The sequence below is a fragment of the Phascolarctos cinereus genome, unplaced genomic scaffold (genome assembly GCF_003287225.1).
Source record: "Phascolarctos cinereus isolate Bilbo 61053 unplaced genomic scaffold, phaCin_HiC Scaffold_2;HRSCAF=192, whole genome shotgun sequence".
NCBI classification, from domain to species: domain Eukaryota; kingdom Metazoa; phylum Chordata; class Mammalia; order Diprotodontia; family Phascolarctidae; genus Phascolarctos; species Phascolarctos cinereus.
This window is the reverse complement of record NW_027555625.1, coordinates 395,943,385-395,970,252: the sequence shown is the minus strand read 5'-3', so window position 1 is coordinate 395,970,252 and position 26,868 is coordinate 395,943,385. Positions and strand designations below refer to the sequence as shown.

General features: G+C 35.9%; 1 protein-coding gene across 2 annotated transcripts in view; it reads right to left on the bottom strand.

Annotated features, from left to right (window-relative positions):
- GABRG2 (gamma-aminobutyric acid type A receptor subunit gamma2) overlaps nt 1-26,868 on the bottom strand; it is a 138,110-nt gene that overhangs the window by 64,310 nt on the left and 46,932 nt on the right. For both annotated transcript variants that reach the window (XM_020992420.2, XM_020992421.1), the window contains exons 5-6: nt 26,526-26,608; nt 23,734-23,871 (exon numbers count right to left, since the gene is read on the bottom strand). In XM_020992420.2, coding sequence (XP_020848079.1) covers nt 23,734-23,871; nt 26,526-26,608 — 221 coding nt within the window. The remainder of the gene's footprint in view (nt 1-23,733; nt 23,872-26,525; nt 26,609-26,868) is intronic.

Sequence of the window (26,868 nt, the reverse complement as noted above, 5' to 3'; positions counted from 1 at the left end):
GGTACAGAGGAAAATGCATTAGACTTTATATCAAAGGACCTGGCCTCAAATAAGGCCTTAGTCACTTACCACCTATGTGATCTTGGTAATTTACTTAACCTCTCTGTCTCAGTTTCCTCATCTGTAAAATGTGTGGGTTGGACTAGATGAGCTATGAGTTCTATACTAGCTTAATCTACCATATTACAATCTTTTCTCCTTACCTTCTCTATCTGAAGTCAATTTTAGATGTTGAGGAGCCAACAAAGCATAGTGGGCAGAGTACTGGACATGGAATTAGGAAGGATTGGTTCCAAATCTTGGTTCTTCTTCCTACTAGTCATGTAACCACAGGCAAATTACTTTTCTGATTTTTCTTCATCCCTTAAGTAACATAATTACCGTAGTATCTGTCTACAATGTCTTTGTGAGACTCATATAATATATGTTGAGCAGGGGTTCTTAGACTGGGGTCTATGATTTTTTTCTAAAAAAACATAATTACATTATCTCAATATAATTGGCTTCCTTGGCAATCTTATGTGTTTTATTTTTTATATTTAAATATTAGGCTGAGAAAGGTTTCATAAGCTTCATAAGATTGTGAATAGGGTCCATGACACAAAAAGGCTTTTCAAACTTTAAAGAGCTATGTAAATGTCAGTTATTGTTATAAGAAATCATAGCTAAAGGGCAATGAAAAAAGAGGCCAACATGAACTGAAGGAGACCTTATTGAAGAGGGCAATTCTCAGTGAGTGTCATTCCCACATCCCAGGTGCTTTTATCCTTTAGGGTAAGTTACTTTTTGCTTGATAAGCTTATTCTTTCTGATATACAAACATGAAATATCAAGATACAGACTGAAATGAATAAATTACCAAGATTAGAATATCCAACCCTGAAGACATTATGAAGTAAATCATTTAACCTTCTCTAGAAATGAGAATTTTTTAAAAATAAAAGTCAGGGTCAAGAAGTCAGCACACTCACCATAAATTGTAGAGACGTCCACATGATCAGCAATGACCATTACTTGTACGTGCCTTTACTCACAGAGCCATGTATATGATAGAATCTTGAAATTACATAGACTGTTATAGCTATGTACAGAACAAAACATATTTTTGAATGTTCTACAGAAGGAAAAAAAAAACAATAGCTATGGAATCAGAGGCCCTAGATTCAGGTCTTACTTCTGCCACTTTCTACCATGTTATCTTGGGAAAGCCACTTAATTTCTCTGGACCCTAGTTATAACTGTCATTTGTAAAATGAAGTGGAGGAAGTTGGGCTAAATGTCCTTTGTGGTTCCTTTCCAGCTCTAAATCTACGATCATAGGAATATCCCTTCTTCCCATGACTCGAAGTAAGTTGTAGTTACTAATATAGGGTTTGATTATGTGATTCCTCTGCTCAGTAAAATTTAGCACCTCCATTTTGCTTAAAAGATCCTCCATTTGGGGGTAAAAACAAACTTCTTAACCTGTCACTTAGAACCTTATACAGTCTAGTTCTTCCAATCTTTCCATTCTATGCACATTCAGCCAAACTGAACTATTGGGTCTTCCTATAGGCCATCAATCATTCTCCTGTTTCCATACATTTAGCCATGTCCTCCCATAAACCTGGATGGATTACATTCATGCCACATTTCTACCTATTGAAATTGTTTCTTTCCTCCAAAGCTAATCTTAATTACCATCTTTTTTTATGAGCTTTTTTTATTTCCCCATGCTAAAAGTGATTTCAACTTTTCCCTAGGGACTTGGATCTTTATTTGATACTATCACATTTTGCTTATTATTTTGCATATCTAACCCCCTCAATCAGACTATAAATTCTTGAGGGAAGAGAAAGGGACTTGAATATCTTTGAATCTCCAGCATCTAGCATAATGCATTCTGCACTGCAAAAGCAAGTCATCACTCAAGAAGTGAGCCTTGTGTCCCTGAGGTCTGGTGCACGTACAGACCCCTTCACCTTTCTGGACAAATGCAACCACTCTAGGGAGCCTTCTGGCACAATCATGGAACATTTCGTCAAGGGACATGCCTTGGAGAGACTATAAAGCATGCACAGACGTTGAATATCTAGTTCTGGTTGGCTAAACATGTGGTGAAGGGGAGGTTCTATGACTGGCTTGGGTGGAATTCTAAAAAGTATGTCAGCATTAGCTGTATCTTTTCTCTCAGACATTCTTTAGGGATTTCAATGGCTTTCACTCATGGCATCAGGTAAGATACCATGTAGCATCTATTCCCTGAGCAGCAAGCAGTGACTTCTAGAAATTACTTTTAGGGACCCCAGTTCGATAGTAATTGAAATGAGGACTCATCTAGCACTAATGCAGCCTTTAGTCATGAATCTGATGGAACCAAAATGTGGTAGGAACTGAGCCAAATTTGTTCTACAGACCCAGGAGACATAAGAGAGAGCATATGCCCTCAAAGAATTAGGAAAAAATGTTTGTATGTTTGTCCTTGTTATTTTTTTTTAAATAAATATCCCTTTGTAAAAGTTATTTGATATGAAGTGGTTGAATGGGTCTCTGGCACTAGTTACTGGTCCCTAACAATGTAAGAGGAACATACATGCAGCAGATGCTAAGTCATTGGCATTTAAGTAAAGCGATACCACAACCCCCTTAGGATTATTCCTTAGCACCCTGAGGAGCAGATGTAGCAAGCCAAGCTCTAGGAGAGTGAGCCAGGGTATAAATGCTACACTTGAATGGAATTAGCTTAAGCAATCAGCGTTTGGCACTGCGGTCTGTATTCCCAGAGCCATCATTTTTCTTTGTAAAGAGTTGCTCTAGTGGAATTTGCATAGTATTGACATCAAGAAACCTGTCAATCAGTTCCAGTATCTAGTCAAACATACAACAAGCCTAGCAGCTTAATCCATAAGAAGAAAATTCTCGTCAAATGCATCTGAGTGTTAAAACTTGGCTGAAATAAAGTAGTTAGTGGATTAAATTGAACCTTTGCCTGAATGTTTTAGTTATTTAAATGACTGTAGGATAACAACGATAATTCTCATTTATTTGATGCTTTAAGTTTTATAAAGCACTTTCTTGTAGTCTTCTGTAAAAAAGCCTTTGCAATAGCTTTGAAACATGCTTGATTTCCCAACAACTCCGTTCCCAACAACTACCACCTTGATGGCCATTTCCACATCAACATTCTGAGCTGAAGATAAATTTTTGTATCAACACTAATTTCAGATACTTAGGTTTTTTTTTCTCTCTCAAATTTGTGTATACGTTGCATCCCCCTAGTAGGATGAAGTCTCCTTGAGGACGACAGGGACTGTTTCATTGTTTGTCTTTGTCTTCCCCAGCACCTAGTACTGTGCCTTGCAAATAATTAGCGCTTAATAAATGTCTGTTGAATTGAACTGAAATAGCACTGCTCTAAGCCCGCCCCAGCGAGACCAGCTCCTTTCAATCGCAACCACCTTTCAGGCTGTGCAACCACCACCGCCGCCTCCTCCTCGCGTACTCACCCAGACCGGCTGGTTTACTTTAAAAAAAAAGTGTTTTAATACCTCGGCAAAGTGAACAGAGATGTTCAGGGGCTGCTTCGGCTCCAGCGTCAGGGGCAGGAGTTATCCTCACCATCAGCAAACCTGCCTGTACTCCCCTAAGGCACTTTCTTTGTAATAACTCCCGTGCAAGTATTATTTTGGCCATTATGCATGAGTTCCCAACGTCATATAGCTAGTATGTGAATAAAATGGGGTTCAATCCTAGATGTCTAAATGCCACATGCAGTTTTTTTTTTCCTCCCCTATCATGACTTACAGCCTTCCTCTCATATTTTCTTTGTTATAGTAAGATAGCAATGCTACTGTGAAAACAATTAACTGTTCGTCTCTTGCAATTTCAAAAAATTTGCAATTCTGAAATAACCTCTGGTTTACCTCCTTAGGCAGCTGGTGAAGAGAAATATAATATCCTTGTGTTCCCCCTTTTGCTCGTTTTTGCTTAAGTTTCATGGTCCCTTGCATCTGTCAGGAAACTGTAGGTGAGCTTACTCTGGTCAGAGAGAGGTGGAGAGATTCGTTCAATGTTACGCTGCAAGTCAGCAGCACAACCAGGATTTGAACTTGTTTCAACTCTAGTGCTTTTTTGCACCTCACACCATGCTTATAGTAAGTTAGTCACCAATGATCCAATGATTCTACCACATTTCTCTAAGGTCAATCTAAAATGATTGACTCTGTGTGTATCTATATCTATATATACATGTATATACATGCATGTATGTATTACATATATATGTAAATACACATGTGCCTATATTATATATGTATATATATATGCATATATGTATATCTATTTATAGTTACATGGATATAGTGAAAGGGAAAGCAACCTCCTGATTGAGGGTAAAAACAATGCTAAGAACACAGCTTAGAAGATTGATCCCTATAGTTGTACTTTGGTTGAAGGGAGAGAATGTGACTGAAATTGATTAGACTAAGGTAGGGAATTTGGTAGAATAGAAAGGGTACTAAATTTACAGACAGAGAATCTGGGTTCAAATTGCGATTCTATTTTCCACCTACATGATCTTCAAACAAGTCACATTATGACTCTTGATCTGTTTTCCTCCTCTATAAAATGAGGACTAGAAAACTTCCAAGGTGCCTTCTAGCTCTAAATCACCTTGGTCAGATTCAAATTCACAGGATCATAGATTGAAAGTTAGAAAAGCCAACGGAGGTCATCTAGTTCAACACTCTCTGGAGAGATATTTTATATCTCTAGGCCTTAACCAAGGCATTGACCTAGATTCTCTCTCAAGTCCCTTCCAACTGGGAAATTCATTTTGTGAAATATCTTAGTTCTTGATGACGATAAGTAACTGAAGCATCATTATATATTCATTTGTCCAATAGCATCAACTATCTTAACCCAAAACCTAAGTCCTCCAAAGCATAAAAAAAGGATTTTCTCTCATGCTTGATGATAACCAACCACTCCTGACAACACACACACACACACACACACACACACACACACACACACACACACACAACATATCAAGCAAGGACTCCTGGAAATCAAACCATCTTCACTTTAATGGTAAAAACAATGTTATTTACAGCAATTCTAATAGGCTTTTGTCTACTCATTATCAAGCCTCTAGACTAGGGGCTTGGTTGGCACTGATCCATTTTGGTAACAACCTTGGCCCACGTAGTTACCATGCCGATTGTTTGTGCTATAAAAAAGCTCATTAAAGATATAGACTGTAATTCCACAGCTTTTTTGAGTCTTCAATCTATGATTGGTTCAGTGAAAAAAAGTTTGATAGAAAGATTTGGAGTGAGGGGAACCACGTTCAAATCTTAGCTGTGATGCAACTACTTGCGTGATATTAGGTAAATTTTGGAATTGTTGTGAGCTTCAGTTTCAACTACAAAATAAAGGCCTTCAGTTTAGTAGTCATAAGGGGCCTTTCAAGCTCTAGACTGATAGTCCTGCAGTCTTACCTTTCCATCTGCCAGTGACATAATCATACAAGAAATTGTTTATCAAAGCATAAGCCCAGCTTGATTGGAACATAATTCAGTTAAGTGGCATTTTACAAAGGAGCTCACAAATTCAGTCCCCAAATGCCGGGTAACCTCTTCACATGTAACTGATTTCCAAAGTTTTTGCCCCATTCATTTTCTTTTTTTCTTTCCTCCAAATCCTTTGTTATTATTGCAACACTGCCCAAGATGCCCAATTCAATTCATCACGAAAATTTTTAGCACCTGCCTCTCCCCTGCCTTTCTCTGACCTTTTTCCCCAGGGGAGAAGTGTGTGTGTGTGTGTGGTGTGTGTGTGTGTGTGTGTATGTGTGAGAGACCATGCCTAATGTTCCAAACTATCACTGTGGTAACCCCAAATTTCCCCAACATTCCTCACTACGGAACTTCAGATACGGTGCATAAAAAATACAGTTGTTAAATTTTTGTCCAATATGACTAAAAAATTCACAGATGTAACTTTGTTAAGAATTCTTAGGGGCCCACAAGGCACGATTGCTTGCCAAAGATTGATTTCATTTCATCGATGGAATAAAATTTGCTCAGTGTCTATAAAAATCGAATAATACAACTTGACGTATGGAAGATACTTTGAGTTCATCTAGCCCACTCATCTCATTTTAAAGAGAAAGAAATGGAGGTCCAAGGACGTAAAGTGAGCTGGCCAACGTAACACAACATAACAGACTACACATCGTGAAATATGTGAGAAAGAGCCCTGAATGCTGAGTCATAAGATCATTGAATCTTGTAATTAGAGGGAGTTTTCGAGGTTGTCTAGGCCAGGCTCTACTGAGTAGGAGTTCCCTATACAGCATCCCCAAAAGGTGATAACTATTTTCTGTCGAGTAACAAAGATTCCAGTAATAGAGATCTCAGTATGTCCTAAAGTAATATACTCCATTTTTGAAGAGAAAGTGTTTCTATAATTTTGTAACACCCCACACCTAGGTCTGACACAAAAGAATAAATCTAAATAACTCTTCACAGTCACTATGCTCCTTCCCCCTTGCCAAGACTTTTCTTCTCTAGGCTAAACATGCCTATTTACTTCAACAAATCATTATGCGTCACACCCTCATTGAAATCCTATGGCTAGAGCCTAACTAATGAATGCCCTTCCAAAAACGCGACCTTCAGAACAGAACATGTTAATCTTGATTTATTCTATTTCCACCAGACAAAAGTAAAATAACACTGTCACCTATATTATTTTGGATACTAAGCTTCAATGCAATCTAAGATCAAATGATATTTTTTTTTTCATGGCTAACATTCAACAACTTGGATATTGCCTTTAAAGTTCTGTCGTAAACATAGGTCTTTTTGACACACAAATCTACTACCAAGTCATGTTTCTCACATATTCTATTTGTATACAATTGATTTCTGAATCCAGATTTACAACTTCATGCTTTTCTTCACTGTATTATATCTTATTAGACTATGTAATATATTGACTGTCTTCCAAATTTATCCTCCACACATTTGAAAAATAATTTATGGTTTCAGGTAATTTACAGATCAAATAGAAGTATGAAGGGTGCCTAAGTTAAGTCAAGTTAACACGAATTTATTAAGGACCCTTTATGTGTGAGACACTGAGCTAGACTCTTGGGATATAAAGCAAACAAAACAAAACAAAACAAACAAACCATCCCATGCTCACATGGAACTCACCGTCTAGTGGGGCATACAAGCTACAGTCAACTACATACAAACTAGATACATGCAGAATAAGTGTGGAATTATCTTGGAGGGGGGAGGAGAATTAAGTTTGAGTAGAAATGGTAAAGGCTTCTTGCAGATAGTGAGAATTTAGCCAAGACCTGACGGAAGACAGAAGCCAGGAGTTGGATATGAGGAGGGAAGCCTTGCAAACATGAGGGACAGCCAAAGAAAATGTCCAGAGTTAGGAGATGTTGTGTCAGATGAGAAGAAGAGTAAGAAAGTTAGTGACATTGAATAGTACAGTACATGGAGGGTAGTAAGTGGTGACAAGACTAGAAATGTGGGAAAGAGGCCAGTTTAGGAAGAGCTGTAAAAGTCAATTGAGAATTTTATATTCTGAAGGCAGTAAGGAGATAATTGGGATTTATTGAATGGGAAGCTGGTTGAAATATTCAGATCTGTCTGTGCTTTAGGAAAATTAATTTGACAGCTGAGTAGAGGATGGACGGGATAGAGAGAAGCTTTTGGCAGGGAGACAAATCCACAGGTTATTGCAATAGTCTTGTCTGAAGATAGCAGACATAGCAGCTGCACCTGCACTGGGGCAGTGGTCCAACACTTTGGCCACACCCTCTCAGGTGGAGAAGATGGATCCTATCTTTTTATAATTGAATCCCAGAATAAAAAGAATCAGGCACAGAAGAAAATGGGACTGCAGGTTGCACCAAGCCATTACTTGATATTTAGCCTTTGATACGCAGAAAGAAAGAGTGTTATATCTAGAGGACTGCCCTTGTCACATCCTTTAGATCATTAGTCTTGAATTCCTCCCCACCTAACTACATTTCCACTTGCTCGTTCTATTTCCTTTCTTTCTCCACCATCTTATTGTAATGCTCATAAAAAATAAAAAAAAATCCAGGTATGGTGAAATGAGGGTCTGTGACAAGGTAGTGACAGTGTCAGGAAAGACAGGTGGCATTATTGGGAGATGAGAAAAAACATAAAGATATCAGCATTTGACAAATTATTGTATATGGTGAATGAGAGAGAATGAGTAGTTGAGGATGACACTTAATTTGTGAGCCTGCATGACTGGAAGGAAGGTGGTACAATGGAAAATAATAAAGAAGTTAAAAGAGTGGGACACATAGGGGAGAAAAATAAAAAAATCAGTTTTGGGCATGTTGAGCTTAAGATTGTCCAATAGGCAGTTAGAAATCTGAAACCTGAGATCAGGAAAGAAGTCAAGCAAAATAATTTGCATAGAGATGATAGTTGAATTCACCAGAGCTGATAATATAGATGGAGAAGAGAAGAAAACCCAGGAAAGAGCCTTGGGGGACACCCACAGTTAATAGGGGAGACTTGGATGATGATATAGCAGATATGATCGAGGAGTTACCAGAGAGGGAGGAAAAGAGAGCAATGCCATCAAAACCTAGAGAGAAAAAAGTACCAAGGAAAAGAAGTTGATCAACAATGCAATTAGAAGATCATTGATAACTTTGGAAAAAGCCATTTTGTTTGAACAATGAGGTCAGAAACTATGTTATAAAGTTAAGGATAGAGAGAGGAAAGGAAGGTGAGGTACATATACTGAGGTACTGATGACCTCAGCACAACCACGAAAGGTAGAAGAGATATAGGATAATAGCTAGCAAGCATGGATGGGTCATGTGAAGGGGATTTGAGAACAGGAGAGACATGGGCATATTTGTAGGCAGTAGTGAAACAGTAAGTAAGTAGACAGGGAGTGATCAAAGGGTTAGTGAAAGAGCAAAGATGATAGAGGACCAATCCAGTGGAGAAGACAGGGTAGAACAGGATCACTCGAAAACATAGAAGGATTTGCTTTGCTGAGGAAAAGGGTCACCTCTATATGTGAAAGAAGGGTTAATGGAGAGATTGTAGTGAAAAATGCCTGAATGATGTGAGATTAGGAGGTAAGAAGATAGAACTTTTGAAAAATGGCTTCAATTTTTTTCAGTCAAATATGAGACAAATTTATCACCTAAAAGGACAAGAGTAGAGAGAAACATGAGAAGTGTGAGGAGGGATGAAAAGCTTCTTAAAAGTCACTGTGGTTAGCGGAATAGTGAATTGATTAGGTGTGAAAGGATTGCTTTGTGTTAGGAAGGACCTAATTCAGATTATGTGACATAAACTGATAGCCCACCAATTCAGAATAGTTTAATGTTTTTCTCCAGTTTTATTCAGGAGCAAGTGATCATGAAAGGAGTCAGCTGATTGTGGGAATTGGGGTGGGGACTGGCAGGATAAGGAGGCAAGGGACTTAAAAGAAGAGGACAGTGTAGAGTTGAATTGGTTTACCAAGGGATCAAGATGGGGAGTTTAGCCAGTGCAGGAGTGACTGCCTATGAAAGATATTATGATTGAATGGATTGGAGGTTACAGGGAAGATGAAGAAGAGCATTTGGAGGTACAAGCAGTTAGAGTTGGAATAACATCACAATGTGATCAGATAAAGGAATTTTAGAGTCCACAAACATGGAGGTGGAACACTTATGGTGGCAAGGTCAAGGACACGTATGGGGAGCAAGATGGTGTAGTGCCAGACCTGGAGTCAGGTAGACCTGAGTCCAAATGTGACCTCTAACATTTTTGAGCTGTATGATCCTGGGCAAGTCACTTAACCTTCACTTGCCTTATTTTCCTTATTTGTAAAATGCAGATAATAATAGCATCTAGCTTCCAATACAATGCCTGGCATGTAACAAACATTACATAAATGTTAGCTGTTGTTGTTGTTGTTGTTGTTGTTAACTGTAGTGGGATAGAGCAGTAAGGTCATGAGAAATGAACAGTTGTGAAGAATTGTGAGGTTAAGGTGTTTGAAGGAATATCAGTATGCATGTTGAAATTCCTTAGTATGAGGACAGGAGTTCTGGAGGAGGAAAAGATGTTAAACCACGTATTGTACTTATTAAGGAAGAAATGAGAGTGTCCTAGTATTTTGGAGACAATAGCCACTAGAATCTTGACTGGATAATATATAAAAATAGAATGAGCATCAAAGGAAGAAATGTTACTGAGTGATGATGAGACTGGAAGGGAAAGAAGGAGGACCTGGAAGTGATAATAGGGAAAAAATATTCAAACATACCCACTGTGACTAAAAAGATTATACATGTAAATCAATATGCAAAACTTAAAGTGCTTCAAATTATTATTACCAACAATAATTATAATTAGCTTTACCACCATGTGATGAGTGTGGTTCTAAGCTTACTTGCGGCTAACATAGAAATTAAACTAGATGGCCCCTAAGCTCTCTTTCAGATCTAACCAATTTCTGTTTCTATGATTCTTTATGACCAAAATAGAAATAGATCATAGGTCCCCAGATTCCCATTCAAGTTCTCCTTCCATTACTTGAGTACATATCCTTTCATAAGACAAAAGCAAACCCTCAGCTTTGTAGCCTGAAGCAGATTGGCTTCCCAACAACTGATGTATGTCCTTAGATCTGTGTATATTCAGAGAACTGTAGCAAAACAAATCATTAATTAGCAATGTAGCACTGTTAATCAGTGACAGGCAGAAGAAGAAAAGCAAAACTTTTGCTGTATTGTTCTGAAGAGTGGAAAAGAAATGAAAATAAAAAGTTACAGAGAAATCTTTAGACACTGATAATCTCATATAGAATTTAATTCATAAAATTTTCTTCTTTTTAAATTTATCTTTAATGAACGAATGTTGATTACCTACACTTGGAGAGCAACCAAAGTGCCAAAACATTTCATTCTCTTTTCCAAACTAAAATGTACTTTATAAAGGTGAGCTATTAATTTGAAGTTATTGTTGTTCAATGACACCATTAGTAAGTAATTGAATAGAGTGGAGATGAAAAATGAGAAGCTAACATCATCATAAATTATTATGAATATTCTGTTTATAGATCTGACATGTCTTTAGTCTTGTAATATTTTCATACCACTAACATATACAATATTATAATAAATAATACAATAATATAACAATAATATAATAACACATACTAATGTTGAAAACTAAAAGGCAGAGAAGAAAGTGGAACAGAGCAGGAGGAAGAACAGAACAAATATTTCACGATTATAAGTGCTACTGAAATGGTTGCTTTTAGCAGCAACAAAATTGGTCATTAAATTGAATTAGGAGGCATTGCCAATTCAGAAAAGAATTGCTTATTTTTCCCCATCTGTTTCTAAATATTAGCAAAGACATGAGTCTTCTAAAATACAATCAGTGGTAGTTATGCAAATCTCTAGCAAGTGAATATTTTTCCCTCCATGAAAAGTTCTGCTCCTAAAAATGAATTCACATGTAGCAATACCTATATTCAAAACACAACTAAATGTGGGTGTTCCCTGAGATCTATCCTGAGTCCTCTTCTCTTCTCCCTATTCTATTAGCTCCCATGGATTAAATCATTATCTCCACGTGCATGATTTGCAGATTTATTTTTTGTATTTTGCACTCTTGCTATTGAACTATAGTCATACATTTCTAATCTCCTTTTGGACATCTTGAGCTAATCGCACTACATGCATCCCAAATCTGACATGGCTAAAACAGAACTCATATTTCTCCAAAACCTTTCCCTCTTCCCAACTTTCCTATCATTGTCTAAGGCAAAATTATTTTCCCAGACACCCAGACTGAACCTTAGTGTCATCCTTAATTCCTCACTCAAACTCACCCCAATAATACAATATGTTTGTAATACAATGCTGTATTTTCTTTTCTCTCTTTGTTGTATCACTCACATAGGTCCTATTCTCACTGCTCACACAATCACAACCTTGACCAGGCCCTCATAACTTTATGGCTGCACTATGATAATAACCTTTTAGTTGCCTGGAATCTTTCCCCATTCTGGTCTATCTGTCACTAAGATGCCAAAATGATTTTCCTAAAGTGTAAGTCTTACCATGTCATCTCTATGCTCAATAAATCCCAATGGCTCCCTATTACCTTCAGGATCAAATTAAAAATCCTCTGTTTGACTTTTAAAGCCTTTTATAACCTGACCCTATTGTACCTTTCTAGTCTTCTTACATTTTACTCCACTTTGTATACTTTACAACTCAGCCAAACTAGCCTTTTTTTCCCTCTTCTTAGCACCCAATATTCTACCTCCTGAATGTGTATATGCAATGACAGTCCTCCATGGCTGGAATGGTCTTCCTCTTTAAACATGTGCATTGCTGGAGAAAGTTTCCCACACAAGTGAAATCACAACTTTAGACTGAACAACAACAAAAAATATACTCATACATGTATCTATATTCTTATACACACATGCATAAAAGTATATATACATATATATATACATACATGTACATACATAAATGCACACATATAATCACACCTTCATATATATTACATACGTATGTAAATTACCATAAAGTTCATGTAGGGCTTGCCTCATAAAATTGTTTTAAGGAAAGTACTTTATACAATTTTATATATACATATATATTATATATGTATACACACACACACATATATATATATATATATATATATATATATATATATATATATATATATATATATGTAGGTAGGTATAGTGTTTGTGAAAGCACTAAAATCTAGGATTTCTAAAGTGAAATCCATAGACCATTTGGTAATGAAAATTTGCAGAGTAAATTTAGCTTTACTAAGAGCAAAGAAAACCTCAGAAGAGAATATAGCTTTCTCAAATTAAAAAAAAAACAACTTAAAGGTCAAGACCTGTGTTTCAACATTAAAGTTGTTTAGAAAACAGGCTAAGTCTTACAGAAGGAAAAAAAAACACTTTAGGGAAACCTTAAAAAAAAAAAGAAGAAAGCAGCTGTTAAGAAGACAAGCAGCTGATAAGCTTGTAAGGTTGACATTATACTCAGTCAGAGTGAACTTTGGAGTTTGACTTAAGGGCTAGTAGGCAAAAAAAAAAAAGCCCCCCCAAAAACAACTCACAATTTAAGCTGGTTTTCATTTTAAAGACATCAGGAACAATTTTTTAAAAAATCAAAGATGAGGACACTGAGACTAGAGACAAAATGCCAGAGTTCAAATGTTTAAGGTGTAAGGGAACTTTGAGTTCATTTAGTCCAACAAACTCATCTGGCCAATGAGGAAAACAAAGTGCTGAACTTTGAGCTGACATTGGGATGATCATGGGACAGTAGGATCATATATCTAGGAAACAAATGACTCTCAAAGAGCATGAAGTGCATACATTGGCAGTAAGTAGCAAAACTTGGAATTCAAACTCAGGTTCTTTGCATGTCCCACTAAATAAAACTGACTAGCCCAAGATAACATAGCTTTTTATCAGCAAAGCTCAGATGGAGGGTCAGCTCCCTTGTCCAAGGCCTACCATCCCTCCTAGTTCACATTTTTTTTTCTTCTGCACCACCCTGTTTCCTACCCATAAACTATTGTTTCTTATTTCTGTGCCAAATTTGAAACTCCTTAAGAAAATTAAAAGCCACTATTACTTCAGCTATCTCCTGATTTATTTATAAGATATAATGTAGCTCTTTCAGTTAATTGGCTTCTGTTTGAAAAGTGCAGTATTGACTAAAATAGGTTCACAACTCATAATGACTCAAGGGAGAACTGGAGACCTTTTCATTGATTGTGGCACTTATTTTCTCTTTTTTCCCTAATGCACAGTGTGAACAGTTTAATTCTCTTCAAAGAAGAACAGCATTAACTTGAGCCTTTATCATAAATAACCCACTCAAACGATGAGTCAAATGTGATGGGTTTTTCACAGGGCAATATGTGCACCGCGGCTTTACAAAGATACCTAAATTACTGCAGTTTAAAAGAATCAAGCTGCTTTCTTACTGCAACAAACCAATTAAAGAGTTGGAAAGGGCTTTGGAGGTTATCTAATGATTGCCTCATAGGGTTGTTATGAGGAAAGGAGTACAGAAGTGAACCATTGTTCAGATTGTTATCAATTTATTCTACCTAAATAAGGCAACTAGATGTTGTAGTGGATAAAATATTGGGGTCTGAGGTAGGAAGACCTGAGTTCAAGTTCTGCTTCAGATACTTAAACATTGTGAAAACTAGGGAAAGGAATTTCTCTGCTCTGTGCCTCACTTTCCTCATTTGTTAAATGAGCTGATAGGACTTGATGGTCTCTAGAATCCCTTCTATCTTCTAGATTTACAATCTTTTTTACTCCCTGTGGGTATCTTCTCTGAAGGATATAGGGTATCCCAGAAGTCTTTGTGCAGTTTTAAACTATTAAAGCCTGAAACTGAAGACTTTTAGAGCACCTCATCCTTGATAGGTTATCAGTAGTTCTTAAGTAATAGGTAGTTCACCATCTCATGATATATTCCATTTCGTTACTGGACAATTCTAATTGTTAAAGTATCTTTTTTCCACCTCAAAGCTCCTGTCTGTCCATCCTTACAGACTTTCATTATTTTAGTCATGCCTCTACACCTACATAGACACCTACATGTCTAATCTTCACTCCATATGGCAGGCTCTTAAATTTATTGCAGACAGGAATTATGTTCCCCTTTAAGTTTTATCTTAAAGATAGAAAAATGAGATTCTGTCCCTTCTTTGAAGAGATGATGGATTATGGATGTTGACCGTGGAATAGTCATGGGATAATTAATGGAATAGTCAGACTTGGCTAACGTTTTGGCTAGTTTTACTAAATTTTTTTTCTGTATTTTTTATTCTTTCCCTCTTTTTTTTTTATTCCTTCTCATGAAGGATGACTGAATTTATGACAAAGGAGGGATATTTTAGAAAATAAAGGTGATATAAAAACAAAAAAAAATAGAAATAAAAGAAACTAAAACATATATAGGCATATCTTAAGGAAAAAAAAATCCTTTCTCTTCTTTAGAATAAATACCCAAAGAAGTCTTATGTGGTCTGATGCTGAGTGAAGTGAGCAGAACCCAGAGGACTTTGTATACAATAGCAGCCACGTTATGCAATGACTAAGAATGTTAAACTGAACCTTTCTCAGAATTACGAGGAACTAAGACACCTCCAGAGGCCTCGGGATGGAAAATGCTGTCCACATCCAAAGAAAGAACTATGGAAGTTGAATCGCTCTCACTTATTTTTACCTTAAGTTGAGTTTTGTTTCATCTTTCTGATGGTTCCTCCTATTGGTTTTAATTTTTACTTACAACTTCACTAATGTGAAAATATGTTTAATGGGTATGTAAATGTAAAGCCTATGTCAGATTGTGCGCTGTCTTGGGGAGGGTGGGGAGGGAGAAAAAGAAAAAATTTTCAACTCAAAAGCATATGGAAAAAAAATTTAAAATAATAATAATAATAAAAAAATACAGACACAAGAATAAATACCCAAAGCTGTCCTTCAATTATTCCTTATATAGAATGTTTTCTGGTTTCCTGGATATTCTCTATTGTCTATGTGTCTCTCAATGTGTAATCGGATTTTTAATAAGACATACAAATAAATCTAAATCTCATCAATCTCAAAGTGACCTCAACAAAGCAGATCACATCTCATACTCCAGAAACATGTGCTTCAGAAATCTGTCTCCATCCCAAACTGTTCTCTTTAAATCTAGTGATTTCATTTCTATAGAGAGCTTCTAGTGATGAATTCCCTCTGACAGTATAAAACAGGACGTGGTGTACAATTTAATGTTATAATGAGTTGCTTGGGGGCACTGTGAGGTTTTGTCTAATATCACACAATCAGTGTATGAGAAAGCACTTGAACCTAGATCTTCCTGAATTTGAAGCATGCTTTCTGTCCACTATGTCATGTTATACATATTAAAGGTAGAGATAGAGGTTAGATCTGTGGTGTCACCTCTACTGGGAAATCCTGGATGATGAAACTCCCTAAAACAATAGAGTTCAGCACTTTCTCTGAAACTCTGAATCTTAGAGAGAGTTGTCTAGAGTCCAAAGATTAAGTTCATTCTGTCTATCATACATATTAGATACTAAATAAATATTTCCTAAATTTAGTTGAATTTGATCAGAATATGGTACTGAAATAATATTTAGAGCTAAAAGGAACATTTGAAATAATCTACTCAAATTCATGTTTTACAGATGGAAAAAATTAAGGCTCTTGGGGGATAAGTGACTATTTCAAGGTCATGCAGGTAATAAGTAGCACAGCAAGGATTTAAATCCAGGTCTGACTCCAAATTCAGTGTATTTTCTATACTACACCATGCAGCCTCTCATTAGAAAGCAACTATCTGTGAACATAACGTTATACATTTAGAGTCATTTGAGATTATTGAATTGAGTTCAACCATCCCTTTTGTGGATGAGGAAACTTAGGCACATAAATGTTAAGTGACTTGCCAAGAAGATATAATAAGGGCCTGAGTCAAGGTTTCCTGATTCATAGAGAAATGCTTTATTCTCTAAGTCATATGCTAATCCATTGACTGTCTCTCACCTCTTTTTTTCTGGGTGCTTTGCTTCTGACAATGTAGTCCCAGAGTATCAAAATGTCACAAGGGAAAGATCACTTACTCTGAATTTGGAGGACATGTTTATGTACTTTGTGAAGTACTTCATTGCTTGAATGATTGACCGTGGGTCAGTCATTTTATCTCCTTCAGCCTCAGTTTCCTCATTTCCTCAATGCATCACTGAGATTTCTGTGGTCCCTTCTATCAGTTAATCTATAATCCTAAAATTTAATTTCTATGCTTAAAGATGGGTAGAGGAAACAGAGAATTTGCATCACTTATCCAATGTTATAGTTAAGGAGTGGCCCTAACTGCAGCAAACTGTTCTCCATTCTCATCCATTGACCTTGACTCAGAATCCTCTACATTTGGTTTAAGGTTTTAAAATGTAAAATGATTATTTGCAAATGACGTTTTGTAAATGTGTCATAAATTTGGTTATCTCTTTCCTTACCTTAGAACTTAGGCTTAAGCTCCAAATAAAGCATATGCAACATTTCCCTATTAATATTCTTATTTTCTTCCCAGCTTCAAATGATCCAATAGAAAAATAGATTCTTATTACATTTTAGGTGCATTTACTGAAATAATTGGAAACTCAGAAATTTTCTTTTCTTTTATTCCAGTGGGATCAGGAGTGGGTTGGAGAGAAAATAAAATTACACACACCCACCCACACACACACACACACACACACAAACACTTTTTTATGTAGAGGTGGGGACTGCCATAGATTTGAAGTATGGTGTGTACTTTTAAGAGAGATCATTGTATATTATTAGTTTTACTTAACTGTTTTACTTTGTGATAAAAGAGCTCTTGTGAAGTGGGAGTAATCAGTAAATGTTTGTAATGTAAAAGCAAAACACATCAATAAATCCTTTAAAAAATATGGAACAAACTATTAAGACTTCCCAAATGATTGCTCACAATTCTGGCAAAAGAATCAGCCAACAGCAAGCCTACCTTCTAGCAGCCCTGTATTAATGGCTAAGTGCTGGCGGTTGTGCTTCCCGAGAGAACTGACCATGTGAACTGGATTCCTCCCAAAGGAAGCAGCCTTCTGGAAGTTGTTGGCAAAAGAGGACAATTAATCATTCTTCAATTCTTGCTGCCACCCATGCCATATTAACATGGGGGGGGGGAAGAATGATCTTTATTCCACAAAACAAGTGAGAACTATTGCATGTGGTTCATTCTGTTACATTTTAAAGACTCTAGTGGAGTTGCTCCTTCCCCACTGACATTCCCATTAAATTCTTCTTGTGTTTGACAGTGTGCTCCAAACCCTTTTCCCCTTTTGATGCACTCAGAAAAGTATCTGATCTTCCCAGAGTCCCCGACAGTTAAGGATCCCACTGTCCCACACGTTGAAGAAGTATATCGTGAGTTAGCTATAGGTAAGGTAACCTTTTCCCATTGCACACAACGTGTCTCTCTTTTCCTTAAGCCCATGTGATTCTCTCTTTTGCTCTGTCCCAGCAGCAATCAGCTATGTGGTATAGTTTTTTAAAGCACTCTTATTCAGTGAAATATTTTATGATGGTAGACCTTTTCAACTACAGATACTTCCTCTTAGTATTCTTGTTTGGCTTTCTATAGTATGCAGCCCCAGAAGAACCACAGAACACCAAAGTTCTACCTAGTATGGGTTAATTGCATAATGGTACTTTATAGTTCAACCAAGTTCTACATTACGGCATTTGATCTCATGATCAAATATTTGGTGTTGATGTTCAAATATCAAATATTTGAATGTAATATCTGTAGTTTCCCTTTCCAGAGAGTTTCCTTAAGCAAAATTTACAGATATTATTGAAATCCAATTAGAAATCAGAACATGTCATCGATTTTGTTTATGCTTGAAGCCAAGTATCATAAAAAGAACAGTATTTCTGATGAGGGGCCATGTGTAAGTCTAAAGAGAATTGACTCCTATGCTTAGAGGAAGGATACGTGATATAAACTTTCTTTATCACCTGTGACTTTTTCACCCCAGAACATCCATTTGTCCCACATCTCTCATTGTAAGCTCCTCCACTTTGGGGAGAGGCTTAGGTCAGACTCCCTTTCTTCTCTCCTGGTTTTGCTCTTGATGCTCCAGATTTTGCCACCATGTCTTGGCATGGGAACCTACCACTACCCCTTCTGAGCTTTATCTTAAGTGCTACTCCCCACATTAGAATACAATTTTTTGAGGCCAAGAATTATCTTTCTTTTTGTTTATATTTTGATTCCCAGCTCTTAGGAGAGTATTTGGCAATAGTAAATGATTAATAAATGCTTGTTGACTGTCTGACTAATCTATATTATTTCAGACCAGCTCTGCTTATTTAATTACTTAAGGTGAATCCTACTAAGAGTCCCATTATTACAGGTAATTGATTTTCAAGTCAGTATTCTTCCTGTCTTACTGACTCATATTACTTCACATTCTAGGTGAATATATTAAATGGGATTTCAAGCTGATATCCTATTAAGGCAATTTTTTTAGGACTAAAATGAGGATACTATGAATTTCCCTATTTATGATCACATAATATTTTTCTATTCCAAGGAGCTATCAATTTGTTATTTTTTTAATGTTCTGGCCTGTGTCTCCAATTTTATCTATTCTAAAAGCAAAAATAAGCATTAAGGATGGATAAACTATTCTTCAGAATAGTGAGCAGAAGCAAGAAATTAACCCATGGAATAATTTCTATTCACTTATGAAGTTGGCTAACTAAAACAGCAATCTAAGATTTTTCTTCACTCTCTATTTCAAATGAAAATTCTACCATTTTGATCATACAAATGTGAAAAGGACCCACATGTACAAAAATATTTATAGAGCTATTTTGTGGTGACAAAGAATTGGAAAGTGAGAGGATGCCCATCAACTGGGAATGGCTGGACAAGTTGTGGTATATGAATGTAATGGAATACTGTTTTGTTATAAGAAATGATGAACAGGCTTACTTCAAAAAAACCTGGAAAGACTTGTATGATCTGATGATGAGTGAATTGAGCAGAACTGGGAGAACATTGTACACAGTAACAGCCACACTGCGTGATGGCTAACGTTGATAGACTTAGCCCTTCTCAGCAATACAAGGATCTAAGACATCTCCAAAGGCCTCATGGTGGAAAATGCTATCCACATCCAAAGGAAGAACTATGGAGTTGGAATGCAGATCGAAGCATACCATTTGCTATTTTTTTTCTTCTGTTGTGTTTTGTTTCCTCTTTCTGCTGGTTCCTCCTATTGGTTCTAAGTCTTACTTACAATATCACTAATGTGAAAATATGTTTAATAGGCATATATATGTATAGCCTATATCAGATTGCATGCCATCTTGGGGAGGGAGGTGGGAAGGAAGGGAGAGAAAAGTTGAAACTCAAAAGCTTATCAAAGTGATTGTTGATAAATCAAAATAAATTAATTTAAAAAAAATTCTACCATACCAAACTGAATAAAAAAAATGGCACCATAGTGCACAGAAGTGTACCAAAATAGTAGGAGAGCAAGGTATAAATGAATGCTCAAGTTTGGGATTTTCCACCGTCTTTCCTCTCAGAAGTGACTTCATCACATTAAGTAACTGAAGTTACTCAGTGTACCCATGAAATGGAATAAGAAATCTGATATCTGCCACATTAAGGTATCTCTGCAATTTCTCAGTAAAGATTAATAGTCTTGGGAGAGCACAGTGATTCTTTATACTTTAAGTGCATCACTTTCTTCATGGAGAAACTCTTTCTGAGGGTAAATGGGCTCTGTCTCCAGAGACAAGACATTTGGGGTCTCTAGTAGTGCAATCCATTTTTATTTGTCCATTTCATCTTGATGTAGTTATTAGAGTCACTCTAAGTAAAAGATGTGTCTTTCCTGTTGAAGTGCTATGAATATGCTATCCACAGACTGTCAGGTGCTGCAGATTTTTCTTTTAAAAGAAATATGATTCTGAAAGATCCTCTGAGAGACCATTTAGAACAAGTTCCTTTTTTATTTAATGTTCCTTCCTCCATAGAAGTAAGGCCTTCTGCTTGCTTGTTTCAGGATGAAAGATTAGAATATATAAGCAATACAATGTGTCCCATACCCTCCCTTTGCTCCCTTGCTATTACAGTCAAACAGTCAGTAATACAATCTTTATTTATTAACTGATCACTATGTCCCAAGAACTATGCTAGACTTTGGAAAAGCTATAAAGTGCAATGTTATCATTTCCTTATGAAGAAAAACTGTGGCCATGATAGGGAGGCCTTCAGAAAGAGCAGTTATTTATCTTTTTGAGGAGGATGGTAGTACTAAAAGCAATCAGATTGGACCAAGAACTGAATATTATACTTTGTTTCATTTTTAACAAGTTCATATCTGCTTTACATGTATAGATATGTTACAGAAACTTAAGACCAGAAAAAGGATGAGTGAGAAAGAACAGATGGAATATGGAAAAATCATACCCATATCCACAAAATCTGAATAGAAAGACCTCTAGAACATTGGGTACATCCTATATATTGGGTTAATCTCTACAGTCTGACCCGAAGCCTTATCATTCAAACAAATGACCAAAGATCTCTCTCCAATGTTATCAATGATCTATTAATTATGAAATGTAATGGTTTTTCACCATTCTTATCATCCTTGATCTATCCTTTGAAACTCTCAGTCGCACTCTCTTCTCCTTGATAAATACTTTCTCTGGGTTTTCATGATTCTATTCTCTCCTTAGTTCTCCTCTTACCTCTCTGACTGTTCCTTCTCAGTGTCCTTTGCTAGATCTTCATTCAGATCTTTCCCTCTAACCATATGGGTCTCCCAAGGCTCTATCCTACACCTTCTATTCTTCTACTTCTATACTGTTCCTCTTGGTGATTACATCCTCTCTGATGTGTTCAATTATTTCTGTGCTAATGATTCCCAGATTTATTTATCCTGGCCTAGACCTTTAGCCTCACATCGATAACATTTGAACTGAATGGTTTAAGTTATCTTTAACTCAATATGCCCCAAACCAAGCTCATTTTTCACCCAAACCTTCCTTCCTTTCTAATCTTTCTATTACTTTCAAGGTTACTGACCTCCTCTAAATCACCCAGGCTAACAACCTAAGTATTATTCTGAACTTCTCACTTTCTCTCACCACCAACTCTGCCAATTCATATCCAATTAGTTACCAAGTCCTGTCAGTTCTACTTTGTAACACCTAGTGAATTTCTCCTCTGACAGTGACACCTGCCTAGTTCAGGCCTTCAGAGCCTTATCCACTCTCACCTGGATTACTGCAATAGTTGCTTACCTCATCCCCTGACTTCAAGTCTCTTCCCACTCCAATCCATCCACTTAGCTGTTAAACTGATTTTTCTGAAGTTCAGGTCTAACCATGCCACTCCCCACCACTATTTAATACAGTCCAACAGCTTTCCCTCACCTCCAGCATCAAATATGACATCCATTGTTTAGCCTTGCAATCCTTCATAACCTAGCTCTTTCCTATCTTTCCAGTTTTGTTACAACTTACTAGCCTCCATGAAATGAAGAATCCAATGATATTGGCCTTTTTTTTTTTTTGTCTCTTGAACAAGTGATTCCGTCTCTTGACTATGGGCATTTTCAATGGTAGTGCCTCATGCCTAGAAATCTGTCCTTCCTCATCTCTGCCTCCTGATTTATCTATCTTCCCTCAAGGCTGAGCTAAAATCTTACCTTCTGCAATCAGCCTTTACCAAACCCAAACACAAAGTTGTCATCTATTTATTCTGATAATATCTGGTTTGTAGATAGTTGTTTGCATATTATGTCCCCTATTTTATTGTGAAATCATTGAGAGCAAAGACTTTTCTTTTTTTTTGCCTCTCTTGGTGTCCCCAAATACCATGACACATAGTAGGTGATAAATGCTTTTTGCCTTGCTGTTGTAGACATATGGAAAAGACACAGACAAGAATTAAATGGAATAAGAAAGATAGAGGTTTGCAGTATACATCAGTGAAGAGAACCCATAAGATCATGGATTCATTTAAATATTGGAGAAATTACATTCATGGGTCACTTTTCTGCCATGTCACATTCTTGCAGGCATTATGAGCATTTATGTACTTTAAATAGCTAGCACCTTCAGGTCACATCATTTCATTTTCTGGATTGGCCCCGAATGCCAGAAAGTAATAATCTTTACAAATGAAACACTATAATTTCATATTTACCTTCATACATGCTGTATCACTCTGGCTAAATTTCTATTAACCAGCAGCTAATTCAGTAACCCTAGATATACTCAGTTACTCAGAGCAACATATTGATGACAGTAACATAATGAACTGTATCTTTGAATAACTCAATTACTTTCACTCTGCTAATGAAAATAGCTCAATACTATATTCCTAAATTCATCTGGGCTTTTCAGAAATCTACTATTATGCTTGCAGAAACTCAGGCAAAGACTGCACGAATCAATACAAACTACTACTGGGGAAAAAAATAAAACCACTCTCTGAGTTAATGATGGTTAGAGTACTATCGGCTCAATGGATTTAGGTTCCTCTGAAAGTGATATATTAAAAGTGTCACTTTTGTAAATGAAAAATTAAATACAACTCTCTAACAACCTTTAGCTTAACAAAATTCAGAAAGCTCCGATTAGAAAATATTATATATTTATATCTTATTTCATTAACATATGAAGTGGTGAGTCCTTTTGTATCTAGCAACCATTCATGTGTTTCTAGTCATTCCTAGCTGATTGTTTTAAATGCTGTTGTGTACTTTTAATAAAGGCCATTTCAGTGAGTGTGAAACTACAATAGCCAAGACAGGTTCTAATGATAACTAGATTACAACTTGGTATTATAAGAAATGAGGCAAACCACTTTCTCAATGCACATATAACGATATCCATCTCCTTTAAACTAAATTACACAAATTCTAATGGTGATTCTGCCTACGGAATTAGAATAATTTTATTCAGCCTGGATTTTATTGCTTCATATTTTAGATTGACATGAAACAGATCACATATTTTCACATGTAAAAAGTATTGTGGTATGGATAATCACATTTTCTTTCGTGCTGCATCTTTCTGAATAGAAAGGTTCTGCTATCTTACCTGAAGTTGTCTTCACCACCTCAGTAGTATTTCTTAGTCCAACAAATGAAAACTGATAAAGCCTCCAAGACCTTGTATCTCCTACTTCAACAGAGCTGCGCTTCCATTGATAAACAATTTCTTCCTGTGGGTAGCCATCTTCCATGCAATGAAAAGGAGGTTTATAATGATTATTTAGAGCACTTATAATGTGCTTAAAAGAAAACAAATCTTGTGATTATAAAATACCATTTTAAACTTTTTACAGGATTTTATAATATATTGTTTCATTTGACATGCACAACTTTGTGTAAACTCTGTGATGGCAGTATCTAGTTTGTTTAGGTATTTGTGAAAAAGCCCTGTACACAGGAGTTACTTAATAAATGGTTGCTGAATTGACTTTCTTAAAGATAGAGTAAGGCAGTTATTCTAATTACAATACTGAGCCTCATCAAAGTAAAGTGATTTGCTCAATACTAGAGAGCAAAGTGACGTGTGCCGGATAAAAGTTTAGCTTTTGTGACTTTGAACTCTGTCATTTTTCCACTTAGATAATTGGCTGCTTGTTTTTGCATTTTTCCTTATTTTATCTTTTACTTAAAATACAGATGAAAATATATCATGAAAGCATCATTGCCATTTCACCTTTCTAAGAATCTACCACTGGGAAAATTCAAGATTCCTTAGGAACTAATTGTCCAGAGCTAATTGTCAATCTTGTAGTTTTTTTTTTCTTTTTAATCTGGTCTTTTGGCCATTTTATATCTTCCACATGACCCTACCAGACAATGTAGGAAGGAGATAAGGTGGAGAAAAGAAATAAGTTCAATGTTGGTAGGTGAAAATTGATGAGAAAAATAAGACTAGAGAATTATTTACACATAAGCTGAATTGGGCAACATTATTTTAGGGAAGATATACTTTTGAGTTTAACATTCTAAGGACAGAAAAAAGTTTAGAGAATGAAAAGCCCATAACTCTAAAATATAATGAAGAATAAGCTTTAAGTTTCTGTTCTACTCTGGTCAAGAATATTAGCTTTCTTAGCTTCACCAGTATATAAATTGTGAGAAAAGGTCTATGATTCAAGGCAGTAATAGGCTTTATATTTGTTATTAAATGAATCAAGTACCTGGCTGTGTTGATGAAAACAAATTAAAATAAAATGCAAGAGGCAAAAATGCAAATTTATACAATTGCATGGTGACATTATTTTTTCTTGATTTCCTGATCTGTCAGTGGATGAAGATTTTTCTTTGGAAAGCTTTAAGGAGATGTACTATCCAATGTTTTAATAGGACGAAACTGTGTTTACTAAATGCAAATCAGACGAATGTTGTGCTTCCCGCACTACCTCTAAACATTTGCAAGACCAGTCAATATCAGGAATGCTAGAATTACCTCTGATAGTTTTTAAAAGAATTTGTGATCTAAGAGTGGATTATATTTCTAAGAACATAATATCTAATTTCCTATCTAGCCCTACATTCTAGTTGTTCAACATAATAACCAAGATTCTGTGACTCAATGAGATGATACCAAAAAAAAAAATTGTGGTCTAACATGCTTAACCTATGAAGTTTAATTCATTAAATATTTATTAAGTGGCTACTGTGTGTCAGGCACTATTCTAGGCACTGGGGATATAGAGACAAAAATGAAATCACCCCTACCCTTTCTTTCATTCTACTTTGGCATGTTGGTATTGGTGAAATAAAAAAAGTACACAGATAAATAAATGTAACACATATATAAGATAATAGAAACATTTAATGAGGCAAAGGTCATAAATAATGAGGAGAAAGGAAAGGACTTAACAGGAGGGGATGGTAACTTAGCTGTGGCAAAAGACTTTGAGGAATCTCTAAGGTAGATTTTGAGGTTTGTTTTTAGATCTGCTATTCTACACAGTATAAAAAATATCTGTTCCCACTGTAGTTAGCTAAAAAGCAAAACAGAGCCTTAATACAAAGCACAGTTAAAATCTAGTGAAGGGAAAGTTTTCTTCCTTTGAAAAAATTTTACTTTCTTCTTCCATAGAAATTCTGGGGTCAGGTGCTACATGGTGCACTGATTTTTGAAATTTTTACAACAATTTTGAAAAGATCACATGTGACTAAAAACTTTAGTTTTTCCCAATGCAATGTAATTTAGGAAACCTAGACTTCTAAGAGGCAGAATTTTTTGTTTGTTTGTTTTTTGTTTTGTTTTCAGTGTCTGTATGTTGTTTTTTTAATAAACTAGGATAGTTGGCAAATGTGAATCTGATAAATGAGAACATAATTTAGGTTTTCATTTCATATTCATATTTCATTTCATTCATTTCATTTTCTATTCATTTCACAAATTCCATATAATAGATAATTTATAACAATTGAATTAACAATTGGATATAATAATTGAAAAGAAATCAAAAGTTATGTAGTTCAATGCCTACTTGAAGCATGAATTTCCTTTTCCAGCTTCCCTTCCTACTAGTCATCCAGCTTTTGATCTTAAAAGAACAAACAGATTTCAAGTACTTTACCACACTCATTGTTCATTTGCAAATCAAGTCCCATTTATTAATATCTCCAGTTGTGGAAAGCTTTTAAGCAGTGAACTTTCTGTTCTACCTTATTAGATAGCTTAGGACATTTTAATATCTTTTTTCCACTTAAATAAATTTTTGGTCCATTTCTATAGCAGAAATATGGATCCTTACCATTTTTTAAAAATAATTAACTTTTATCAGAATGGTTAGTATTTGTCTCTTTTTATGTTAACAGAGGAAATGGCCATGGTGAGATTTAAATGGAGGCATTACTTACAGCTGGAGAATTCCAAGGGGCAGGAATGTTCATCCATTGGGAAGTTATGCAACTGTAACTGGCACTCAGCATCTATTGTCAGTCTATGGAAAGAAAATGTCTAATGTTTAAATTAGTCAAAATGAAAACTTGTTAAAACTTCTACTGAGTTGACAGCCAGCCATGGACCTAGGAGAATAAATCTCTTGTGAGCAGACAAGAATGAAATTTGAAGGGGAAAATAATATCCACCTCAAGAATTCTTGAACACAGCATTACATTTCTCATTTATAGAAACCAAATAGTAAAATGTCATTTATTTCAAGCCAATAATTCAGAATTTGTGATCACTTAACCAGGCAAA